Source organism: Geospiza fortis, unplaced genomic scaffold (assembly GCF_000277835.1).
Source record: "Geospiza fortis unplaced genomic scaffold, GeoFor_1.0 scaffold171, whole genome shotgun sequence".
Lineage (NCBI taxonomy): Eukaryota > Metazoa > Chordata > Aves > Passeriformes > Thraupidae > Geospiza > Geospiza fortis.
Window position 1 is genome coordinate 3,203,581 of NW_005054313.1, and position 13,344 is coordinate 3,216,924.

The 13,344-nt window shown below is 36.6% G+C and overlaps 1 protein-coding gene across 1 annotated transcript; it reads right to left on the minus strand.

The window, feature by feature from the left end:
- Window positions 1–274: 274 nt before the first annotated feature.
- LOC102035845 (transient receptor potential cation channel subfamily M member 7) lies at window positions 275–6,314 on the minus strand. Its single transcript, XM_005419624.2, has 7 exons — window positions 6,240–6,314; window positions 4,770–4,808; window positions 4,121–4,319; window positions 2,675–2,888; window positions 2,015–2,139; window positions 1,262–1,433; window positions 275–453 (listed from the first exon to the last, which is right to left on the minus strand). Exons 3-7 carry the CDS (start codon window positions 4,262–4,264, stop codon window positions 275–277), a joined length of 834 nt encoding a protein of 277 aa, XP_005419681.1. The 5' UTR covers window positions 4,265–4,319; window positions 4,770–4,808; window positions 6,240–6,314.
- Window positions 6,315–13,344: the final 7,030 nt, after the last annotated feature.

Sequence of the window (13,344 nt, forward strand, 5' to 3'; positions counted from 1 at the left end):
CAAGCACATTTTGAAGCTACACTTGAAACAGGCAAGTGCTTTCTACACTAAACAGAAAAAGCTTTTGTACAGTTTCAGGAAGAAATGGTCTCAAAACTCATCTGTGGGTGACAGACATACATAGATGCCATGGAGCTGTACATCTTGTCATTTATCTGTGTATGACAAGAACTGTCTGGACACAATCCTGTGCCACATGCTCTGGGATGACCCACTGTGGTCCCTTCCAACCTGGCCCATTCAGTGCTTCTGTCCAGTCTGGCACTGCTGGCACTTACCCCCCCTCCTCTGTCTGCTTGTGAACATAGGCCAGGATGTCTGCAGCTCTGCCAGTCCCTTCACACACCACCACAGGCACGGGAGGGCTCTCCTGAAGGAAGTCTAGAACTGTCAGGATGACATTGGGGCCACCTTCAAACACAAGGGCCACCACAGGCACACCTTGGCCAATTCCTGGAAAATGGCAAAGATAAAATCCAGACAATGCTGTAAGTGTATAGTGAATGCTAAGGCCAGTTTTACATATATAATAAATCAGGTTTGTCCTACTGAATCAACATTAAAATACTGTCTGCCAGACATTAACTGGTGGTAACGCACAGTTTCAAGCACTTTATGTTCTGGGCTGGGACACAAGCACTGCCAAGCTGGTCAATACAACAGGATACAATCTACAAAACAGAAGAGATTCCTCACAGAAACATTCATGAACTAATGCAGAAAACTGAAGAATTTTTCTTTTTGAATCTCCTAACATCCCCCAATAATTTCCAAAGGTGACAACACATACACAGTTTGAACATAGGTACATGGGAACCCTCTACTGATGGGAAATATTGCAAGAGCATTCCTGCAAGGGTCAAAGTACATGTGTTGCTCCACAACTGGGAAAACACCATACTGCAAACTCTGAAACTGCCAGTGTCAAAACCATTAATTAATCAGACCAATCAGGACTTGGTGACAACACCATTAATTAATCAGACCAATCAGCATTTGGTGACAAGACCTGAAGTGACTTAGATTTGTTTTTACAAAGCAAATAGACAACTTCATTCATAAAGGATTCCTCTGTGGTCCCAGAGAAATTACAAATCTACCAGCAATAACTAGGGTCCAGAGCAGCTGCTGAAATTCGCAATTTTAGACTTGAAGTATAAACAAAAGTTTAAATTTATTTTATTTTGTCATTCACATGTTTGGTGTCAACACCTTTTTCATTAAGCCATAGTAACAGCCCTCAGGCACCAGAATTACTTACTCGCATGGATCCGTTGCAAATTAATAGTTTTTTCCAGTTCTCTTCGCAGTTTAACTTCTGCTCCATACTTTCCAACTGTTCCATCATCCACCAGAATGAAATGGGAATGGAGGTTATTTAGGACGTTTAGTTTACTTAATGGATTTAACAAGGTCTGATATGGAGCAACCACCTAAGTGCAAGCACACAACAATGTCTTTTACTTGCAAAGATTCACACTTGTTTCTGTGAAACTTAACTAGACACAAGAACTGGTGGCTCAACAAGAAGCAATGACACATATAAGCATGCCTTGGATCAGGATACACCAACAGCTGCAGCTCTGAACTTGGTGCAGGGAAGCAGATAATTGTATCACTAAAGGACGCTGTTCTGAAGGGTAACAAAGATCCTTTGAAAAGGATGTCTTTGGGGAAAATCTGTGACTTCAGAAGACTCCACATCAAAATTTTTCAACTTACTATCCTCTCTAAATGTGAATTCTCTGTAATACTTTAGCATATATGTTATTTGATTCAATAGTATCAGTGGAGGAGGAAAAAGGATTGTACTTAAGAACAAGCTCCTCCTGTAGCACATTTGCATTTTGCAACTTGTTTACAGTAACGATCTTGCATAAGTCACAGATGTCAGTGTATCTTCATAGCAAAGCAAGTATTCCAATGATGCAAAGCAAGGGAAAAACATGCTTGAGCAGATGTGTCAAAAGTAAATGAAGTAAATCATTATTTCAGTTAGGTAATTCCTCCTTACATCTCTTCCAACAAGGTCGTTTCTGTTTTCAATCACTCCCCACGGAGCAATCCCAATAGTGCAAATCTTTCGAGATGATCTGGAAGCGTGTTCTCTCAGAGCATCACCAACATGTTTTGCAACACCTGTTCATGCATAAAAAATATTCCAGCGCATTGAATGGCACATTTTACTAAGAATACAAATATTTATTTAGGTGTTTAACTGTTTTATTTAGATAACCAGGCCTTTAAGGACCTGGAAACTTACTGAGACACTACCAAAGAAAAGGCACTGTGCTACATCTACTAGGAGGAAACCAAGTCATTCAACAAAACAAATATTAGCCCAGCAAGAACTAAAGAGTTTCCAGTACATTACTGTACTTCTTTTTAATCACATTACACTCTTCCTTGTTCCAAAAGCAAAACCCAGAAAACAACCGAACAAAAAAACCAAAGCTCAAAACCCAGCCCCTCTGTATCTTATTTCTCTTCTCAATACAAAACAGTAGCCCACTTTCAAATACATATGTTCAAAATGTATTATTTTAATTTCATTTGACCAAATTCATTCAAATGTCTTTGGTTTAGGATGTAGCAATGCATCCTACATTAAATCTTTAGGCTCTTATAAAACTACAATCCAGTTAGTTGTGCACAACCTTTGCTAGTTCCTTACCTGTATTCACTCCTCCAGTTATAATCCAGGCCCCTGTGGTCACTGCAGCTTTGATAAGACCTTTGCCAAGCAACTGTTTGATGCGTGGGTGAAGTTCAAATTTCTGCATGCCCCCATGGACAGATATAACAAGCTTTGGCAACTCCATCTGCCATTCTTTGAGCATAAGTTGCAGAATAGCTTCAGGTTTAGTGTCATATGACAATCGCACATACTGCAGGCACAAGAACAGAGTTGAAAGGTTCAAATGTGTAAAAATAAGAACTAGGATGTATTTCAGGATATATTATCCTACTCCTGGCTATGGAAAGTGTAATTCACTTTCTCAAAACACAGCAGATGCAATAAATGAACAAGCTTCCTTTATATCCTCAGTAGTCCAGATGTGACACTTTTGAAAGAAAGTTTTGGAAAGGAAACAACTACAGAAAGATCATGGTATTCCACCCTACTGGTAAAGTGACTTATAAAATGACTATGAAAGCACTGGATGATCTCGAAATTAGATGAAATTCAGAAGTATCTACAAAAGCTCTGCCATCTGCTGCAAGAGGCTTTCGTGTCCCCTGCAAAGAGTTTTACAATTGCTTGGTTTTCCTTCTCCATTACTGGTGGGAAGGAAACCTACATTTTTCATAAAAGCTTTGCCATGTGCTGGGAGAGGCTTTTGTGTCCTCTGCAAAGGGTTTTACAGTTGCTTGGTTTTCCTTCCCCATTCCTGGTGGGAAGGAAACCTACATTTTTCAACAGAAAACTTCAAAACCGGCAACTTTTTAACACTCTATGTTCAACAGCATAAGATTAAGTAGATGGTTGACCAGCTGCAATGCTGCCACATCTTCAGTATGAGCTATGGAATAGAGGAGGGGACAGCAGGCAGAAATTGAACCCTCCCTGAATAAAGTTCTAAATAACAAAACAACACTACTCCATTAAACTGGTTTGAGCAACCCCACTTGCACTCTGCAGAAGGAAGCAGAAATGAGAGTGGGCAGCCTGGTGCTTCTGTGCTCCTAGAAAAGGGTTCACAGCAATTTTAAGCTATGCTAAGTACAAATACACTGCTATTAAGAACATGAAAGAACCATGGCAAGGGTCCTTCTCTCACAGAGATGACCTGACCTGGAGCACTGGACTGTCCTTGGGGCTTCTGCCAGCTGCAGAAAGAACACAGCTCCCTCACTCAAGCACTTTGGTTTGACCACAGAAGTCACACTGTACAAGCACTCCCTGTAGCCTGTAACTGCATAAGTTTTAAATAATTTCTACCACAACTAAAAATCTTTTACAAATAGAAATTAGGAAGAATTCAAATCACAACAAAAATGCTAGAGGGCACTGGTTTGTCACAATAGAAGTATTAATATTTTCAGCCTTCAATTTCAGAAGTTGAATTAAGCATGGTGACAGTAAGAAAAAAAAGAAACAACAAAACATCATACATGCCTTAGCCCTGTAAGAATGAGAGCCACCTTGAAAGTTGATGACACCATAAGCATCAGTAGAGGTCTGTTCTGTGTGTTTTTCCACGGACCATTCTTCTATGTCCTGGTTGTAGTTTTCACCCAGCTTCACATCGGAGTATTTCATAGCCAGACTGGCAGTGAAACAAGCGTGTTGTCTGACCAGGCGGCCACAGCAGCACCTGCACCCACAGCAGGGACAATGCTTTGTAAATACTGCCATTGCAGGAGAAAACTGCCTTTATTGATAACAGCAACAGAACAGATTTAAAAAGCAAAGATTCTAGACATTACATAAACCTCTCTTCCAGAGTGAGCCTTGTTGTCATAAATATTCACAGCAATAGTCAATTACAATACATATTGTTATGCAAAATACTGAAGCTCACTAAGGCAGCAAGCTGGAGGCCAGGAGAAATTACTTCTTTGAAGCCAAGTAATTTATATAACATTTATAAATCTGTGACCTACTTATTGCAGACAGCTCTTTAAACATTAGTTATATTTATTTTACATCTAGCCTTTCACCAACTTGTCACTCATAATATTGATCAAAACTTTTGAAAACCCTACTATGAAATCACTTAATGAGAAAATATTCATAAATATTGTAATTACAAAGACCTTTTTACCTGACAAGTTGCTGACAAATCTGACATCCTGGAAGGCATCTGTAAGAAATATTTAAAGATATGACTAAACTTCTCACATAATTCACACAGTGAGCAATTCACCAACAACCATAGGCCATTCTTAGAAACTGAAGGACAAATTGTGGTGGGAAAGTTGTAAAGTCCATTGTAAGCTACAAATAGCTTAAACTGAAAGGGCAAGTGCTGAAGACCATTCTGTTCCTTGCTAAATGCTCTGGAAATTTTAACAGCTTCCTAATTACTTTGTTTGCATTTGCAAATTTTCCATGTGCTGCAATTGTGGCTATAAATTCTAAAAGCTTCTCATGTCACATGATTTCAAGGAATGTGGTGAATTATTTACAATAATTTGAAAATTCTACAGCATTTAGTTCCTTTTCTGTTTATAAACAAAGTACTTCAATGAAAAATAGTAACCTGCCCCAGTATAACAAAAGAGATTTACAAGTGTTTTTTAAGGAAAAGAGTGAAATAGAAGCTTTCTCAACCTCAGAAGAAAAGGATTCTCAGCTGCTGTCACATATTTGATGTTTAAGAAAAAAAATGGTGATCTGAAATCCATAATTACAATAGTAAATATTAAAGAGGGACAAAACTGCCTTAAAAATACCAATTTTACATCTATTTCCATTGTGTCTTTGTTTTATCTGTGACACAAGTGTCATGACTATACACATCAAACTCAATCATTGTAGGAACTCTTAAATTACACCTGTTAACACTTGGTGAAAGTCAGCTAGATATGCACTAGAGTTATCACTAACTTCCTTGATTTCACACCTCTAATTTAAGATAAGGTAAAAACAGCATATGAGATATGCTAAGTATTCTTAGCCTCAGCCTCCCCTCTAGAAATGTATTACCCCATTTTTCAGCCTAGTTTTATCTCCTTTAAGAACTTAAAGATGAAATGTTATTACACATCACATGAAATCTGAACAGTTCCCATTTATCTGTTTTCCCTAGAAGCAAGTATTTCTTCAGCCTTTTTTTTGGTGTAATTTTTTCCCCACCCCAATTCTTGGTTTTCTTTATTCTTCTATGAATTCTGCATCCCTTTTTTCTACACTGTCAGGTTGATTTTCACACTTGACCCTACACTTACAAAGATGTTTTTTAAATTCCAGTAGAGGACATCTCTATGAGACTCTCTGACTTCAGAAATGTCTTTTTCACACCCTCCTCACTATAAGCAGATCAGAGACATCAGTAGGAGGAGTGGTAAGAAGCAGCAAAGGGAACAGGAGAACAATTTTTTTTTGAGATTTCTGCAATGCCAAAGTCCTTTCAGAAAAAGAAAATCCAATTCACAGAGCAACAATGTCCAGTCACGAAAGCACAAACCCAAGACAGCATTTCATACAAAAAAACCAGTCCAACACTCATGAGAATACTGACTTTTTTAATATTAAAGAGCAGCAATGAGTTCTTGCATCATTTCTCATTTACCTGTGGGGGTCTTTTGAACTTGGTATAATATACACGCACTCCCTCTTCGTGAAAGTATTTTCTATCCAGGATTTCTGGGACTGAAAAAAAAAAGAATTTAATGGTATTATAAAATACAAATCACATACCTTTGCAATGAAAAAAGCTTTTTAAGGAAACAAGAGCTAGAATATGAGTGGTTTGCTCTCTCAAAAAACTAACAAAATCATGTATGGCCTTGTAAAAGCATCTCACACATCTCTCCCAAAGCTGAGATAACCAGAATCATTATGTAATTTATACACAAATCACTTAAAATTAGAAGTAATATTTTTCAAATCTAACAGTCAAATAGCAAAAATTTTAATATGTAAATAAAGATGTACCCAAAAACGCCTCATAAAAAATTTAAGATACACTGTTACCCTATCTTGCAAAGAAAAAAAAATCAGGTAAAATTTTAAAATATTACCTGCACTTAACTGAGATAATACTAATTTTATCCATCTCTCTCTTTAATGAAGTAAAATTTTCATCTTGAAATTGTGGGTGAGGAAGCTTTCTAACAACACAGGCAATCTTTTCAACTAGCAATAAATAGGTCATAACCTTTGTTCTTCATCAAGACACTTTTCATTCCAGTAAATAAAATTAATCAGGATCTCTGAACTGTGTTCTAAGGTTAAACTTGAAACATGTTCTGAAACATGAAATTAAGGATGTTTGCTACTTCAAATGCTTACTATTCTAATCACTGGACATAATTTCTTTCAGTTGCTTTAAACAACCACATGAACATTATCTCACATAATAATCTTAAGTTACCTGCTAAACAACATCATAATGTGTAACATCTATGTCATGTTTCAGCAATACATTGGGAAAGACATTCAGACAGGACTTTAAGAAATTAAAAACATGAGAAAATCTTGGAATGCTGATTTGCATCTTATGCAACATCACTTTAAATCCTTACTGAGATGACATTAAAATTACTTCATTGCTAACAGCAATGTGCTACATTTACATTTTACCTTTAGAAAAATTTGATAAATTTCATAGTTTTATTTTACAAGAAGGGGAAAAAGACTGATGGATATTATTCACAGGAATCTAATCAGAGGTCTGCAGCAGTGATGAAGAAATTAAGATTTTTTTTTAGATTATAAGAGAAGTTTAAGCAAATATGGATGCATTTTTCACTTACTGTAACTTCAACATCAGTTTAAGATCACAACAGTAAAACATCATCAGTTTAAGATAACAGAGCATTACTTCAACACTGCAGTAGTTTAAGCTTAACTCTGCAGAATCTGCAGAATATAAAAAGATCCAGAAGAGTAATTTAATACTTAGATGTTTCAGCCAGCTGGCTAAAACCACACCTTGAAGCAAGAGATCACAGGCATAACACACTAGACGTTAAAATCCAAAGAATATAAACCACAAGCAATTGCGTCAATTGCTCCACGCAATATTGTTTTATTATTGAGTGGTGATCAAAGCTGGGGACAAGGAACTCTGGCTCACAATGTGCAACACCACTTTTCATAAGAATAATAATAATAAACACTTCCCAAAAGAGAAAAGAATATTAAAAAAGCCCTCAAAATAAAACAACTAACCACTCATCAATTTTTCTCTTAAAAAAAGTAGTTTTAACCCCTTAATAAGGATTTCTCTCAATTTTTCAAAGTACAACTATTGTCACATCACTACTATTTTATCAGTCACCCCAAGTCAGTTATTCATGTAGAAGAAGCTCTGTAATGTTATTAAAACATACTTGAAACTTCTTGGTAAAATTAGACTCTCTCTAGAAGTATTCCTGTATGCTAATTAATCTTCATTGCAGAAGATCTTATACAGAATTTGCTAATTCCAGAGTCTTGTTTTCTTTTGAGAGAGGAAAATTTAAAAAAGGGGGAAAAAAAAGAAAATACCAACCAAGAAGAGAAGAGAACTGAGTGAAAGACAATTCCCATAAATGGGTAAAAATCACATTAAAAATGCAGGAAGTATTGCCTTCCATGTAAATAAGAACAATCATTACATAATCTTCCTGTGATGACCAGAAAAAGGAAGATGCTATGAGGACACTGTTGAGTATAAATTAGTTTTAGCAGTTACCTCTAAGAAATACTCCTCATCAGCTACAGATGAAGTTGAAATAGGAGATCCAGTCTGAAGTCAAAAATCAATATGCAAGTTATCAGACTGTTTAAGAAAAATTGCCTACTCTTATTAAAGGTTTTTCATCATCTGAACAGGATACACAACCCCACCCCCCAAACTGTTTCCAGTAAGAGGCAGCTCCTGCTGCTCCAAGAGCTCTGTTTTCCCAGTGTATTTTTAGAAGATGCACTTTACACCATGGTTATGGGTAACATGGGTCAGGAGCCTTTTAGCAAAAGGCACAAGTAACATCAACACAGAGAGATCTAGTTTTCAACTATTCACTTTCTTTTCAAAATTGTGGAAGAAAAAAGCTTAGCTTCCCATATTCTTCCTTGTGCATTCTCAATCTCTCAAGCTAAATAAAGCACTATTTTAAATAAATGTGTCCTCTCCCAACAGTTTCAGCAATACTGAAGTAATTCTAATTGCTATCTGAAACAACTTACACAAGTACTTGCTGAACTACAAACTCAAGAGAACATGCCCAATTATTTCCTACTTCTGGAAGTATCTAAATGCCAAGATAATCCCATGGCCTTTTGTAATAGGTGGAAGTTTTACCACAGCCATTTTATTATTAACTATATTTGACACAGCAATAGCATCAGCACTCCAAAGCTCCAATAACAGAGATTATTTAAATGTACCTGCTCAAGATTTATATGTTATCTTTACTGAAATTCACGCTGGATAACTATAGCAAGTCTTTTTATAGAATGAAATTTTTACCACAAATTATAATTTCAGGTTTTGTATATAGCAGGTGAAAAAAGAAAATTAAATAAAAAGAGAACCCATCCCTGAAGTACAGTATGAGATCAGGTCTCAGAAATAAAATAAAAAAAAAACCTACCACTCTGCCCCCTTTGGCTCATGTGTTTTTAAGAGCCTCTCATTTAATATATTAAAATAAAAGGACAATTAAGTTCTAGCAATTGATGCATGGCAATATGGCAAAGTCTTATCAAGTTATTGTGGAATTCTCAAAGCTTATTCAATAGGTTTGGTCTAAATTATTTTCTCTATAGAAAGTAAGCCTGCCTGCTTGGCAAGATCTCAAAACGACTTTCACAATTTTCAAATAACATAAATATGGCAGGTATAAATAATATTTGTAGCTGGCAATCCTGAACTTCTTCATGCACAAAGGGATCCCAGTTTATTTTTTCCTACTCTTTTGTGATACTGTATACTGTTGTAAGATAATAAGTTACAATATTGTAACGATATTTGTTACAAAACTAAAATTTGACTTTTCCCAACTATATTGCCCTGGAGCTGCAACAGTGCATACCAACCCAGCAGTTCTCCTGACAGTTTTTCAATAAAGCTCCCCACTGAATCAGCAAAGTGACCTGAATTAATAAATAATTTGCTAAATCGTGACCTTTTTGGAGGGCTGGTAAAGGGGATTTTAGTTACTGATAGCATAGACTGAGCTTCAAATATAGAAATCATATCACTTTCTACACAGTCTCATACTTCATCTTTCAAATCTCTGCTTACACCATATGGCAGTTCAATACACGCAATACTTTCTCAAGGAAAAGATCCACCAATTTTATTTATCCTTTATTTAAAAACTACTGTAGACTCTATATTGTTTCTCCACTACCTCAGATTTTCCAAAATGTTTACTTTCCATCTGGACAGAAGAAAATACAGGAAAGTTTTCAGTTGGAAACTATGTGCAGCAGAACAGTCGTGCTCGCACTGCCGCAGAGCAGTCCTATCTGCCTAGGTCACTTATAGCCAACCAGATAAATTTCAAAACATTTCTAAGAGACATACTGTACTAACAATGTCCTTTATCTTGTCTATTCAAGGAATTGTCCACTGACATTGTTCCAACTTGAAGTTACTGCTTCTTATGTAACTATACATACCACAGCACCCTTCATGACTTACCAGAGGATCTCTTATCTGAGAAACCCACTCCATTATCCAAGCACGTGCTACACCATGGGACTGACCTGTGATCCCTGCCCAGACAACCAGCCCTAGCCAGGCACTGGGCTCCTGCAGCTACAGCTGAAAGGCAGAAATTCCAGACAAACCTCTATCTTATTGCTTGTATGCTAGATACATTGAATAAAGCCAAACAGCCCTGATAAATACCATATTCAATTAGGTTAATGCATATCAAGTAGTTTAGAATTCAGAAAGCTTCTTGTGGGAAGAGAAGCCATAAATAAAATGCACCAGATGAAAAGTTTCAAGTACGTTTTAATAATGTTACAGAGCCTCCTCTACATCAATAGCTTACTGAAAAGATTTCTAATAAGTGCTTCAAATCCTTAAGGCAGTAAGGACCACACTCCCTGTAAAACACCTGGACTTGTTTTTAGGACAAATTAACTAAATTATAGTGAAAATGTGCACCCCAGGATAAGCTGAGTAACTAAGTCATTGCCTATCATGTGGAGAGCTAGCTGAAAGACAGTTACATCTATCTACCAAAGAAAATACTTTAAATTTTGTATTAAAAATATGAGCAGAGCACATCTCAGGTCCTCAAGGAAATATTTATCACTTAAGGAAACTCTTCAAAACTCCAGCTAACTAAGCAAATAAGCAGATGGAAGAGAAAAAAGGCTAGATACTTTAATGCCCTATATTTGCTACCACTTGTTTTAAACTCTTGGCTCCGTCAAACCCCAGGCATTTAATTTACTGGCTCTCCCTTCAATTTAAAGTTACATATTTCTGTAATTTTAGTTTGGAGGTTTTTGTTTTCTTTTTTAAAAGAAAGGGGAGAAAACAAAGCATTTAGCCAGCTAGTATTATGAACTATATTTAAAAGACTCTTTGACACAGAATAACAGTGCTGTCTGTCCAAACAAGGCACAACACAGAGCACCTACAAAACTTGTTCCTGAATCAGTATCCACAGTATCAGTCGACCTCAATTTTTTGTACTGACTTCCATAGAAAGTATGGATATGTGCAATATTCAAAAGACAGAGGCTCAGACATTATCCCAATGCCAGAAGATATTTCTGTAGTGCTTTAATGTATCCCTGTGAAGAATGTGACTAATGACAAGGACTGTGCTTTAATCTTAATTGTTGTTTAACCCACTACAGATGAAAATTTTTGCAAGGATATTTCACCTGCTGCATCAGGATTACTTATTAGTCTAAAACCAGCTTTATTTACAGGAAGAAGTTGGTTCTTTTCTTTTTTTCCCCCACATGCATTGGGGCATCTCTAGTCCCAGAATGTGCCCAGCTCAGACAGACAGACCCATCATGCACAAAAGGGGTCTCAGCTACGCTGAAGGTCCTGTTCTGAACAGAACAGCTCACCAGGCTTCACTGGACTCCTAAGAAAGCAAACAGCTCCTGTTTTCTGGATTGAAAAACTTTTCTAGTGAAAATACTGCTACACTCCTGAAAATAGACTGTTTGACAACAAAAAAAAGATTACTACTTTACGTTAAATAAAAACTGTTGAAGCAAGCAAGGAAAGAGGGCAGTCAGAGACCTTCTGTCAATTCTGCACATGGGAAGCAGATCTCAAGTGAGCCAGAGAGCAAAGATAAGAATCTTCCTCTCAATGGCTCCCTTAGTGCTGAAAACAAACCTTCAACAATCCTATTTTTTATTAAACAGTTGAGGAGATTTGCTCTGAACAGATTTCACAGCAATCCAGGTCTGTAACAGAGCAGCTATTGTTTCATCAAGTTCTTCTCTGATGTAATGAAGCCACCACAGAACTCCCTGAGTCCACGTGCAGTTCTGGATGCAAAGGGTAATCAGGATTTGTCAAAAGGGATTTTTACAGCTCTCTCAAACTTGATGAAAATTATTCCAATCTGCTATTTGGAGAACAGGCTGGTTTTGAGAGAATCATTTCACTGTACAATTACAAAGCACATAATTCAGCTGTTTAGGGATAGTTTTTTCTGCAGATTCATTTAATTAAGAATATCCTAAATTCACAAACAGAATTTAGCATTATGAAGTGGTGCCTTTTAACCCTGATGCACAGAATGGAATCCACAGACCTAATATTTTTGGTATAGTTTTACTACATTCAAACTCAACCAACTTTACCCTTGTTGTTGGGAAAGTTATCTTCTAACTGCAATACAGGTCTTTCAGTGGAAAACTCAGAGTAAATGCAGCAAATTTTAAAATAAATAAATTTATTTACTTAATAGGTTAAAGTCTGTGCTGTTCTGCAGTTAGACCAGACATAAAATTACTCCTCTCTTTCAGAAATTATTAAATTTGAAAATGCATACACCAGCCACACAAGGCATAAAATAAATATTAATATGCACCTAGAAAATATTTCACAACTGATTCTACAGTATGAGATAGCCCAGGTCACTATGGAATGAACCATCAGTTGATTTCAGAAGACATTCACCCACTGGTGTAATTTCAAACTGGCTTTTTCTCAGCTGATGTAACAATAAACACCTTCAGGGTTAAGTGCCCAAATATACCAGATACAGTAATTAAACTTGCCAAAACCAGGGACTCCCTGAGACTGTGTCAGCACAGCAGATGGCAAACTGTTCCTGAACGTGCTTTCAGAAAAGCCAAGGGGAAGCAAGGAGAGAAGTGCATTTTAATTTTTATTTTCCAACAACTTTCATTGACAGAATTAGGAATTTTGGTAGGAAAAAGAAAACAGAGCAGAAGGTAAACCAGTTTCATTGCTGTGAGCTGAAGTAAATTGATTTCTAAATAGTTTACATTTCCAGTCTTCCCAGCTAATGAAATACCAAGCTAAAAAATTTCACTCCTGCTAAAGAATCTATAAATTACTTCCTCGGAGTTCACAGACCAATCACATTTTGATGCACTCCATAAAATATTTCAAAGTATATACACTGAAGTTATGACCTAGAAGCAACAAAACAGTGAGTTTTCAAAGGAGATGAAAATAATTCTTTACTCCCTAAAACTTAACTCCATGGATGAAAGAAAAGGAT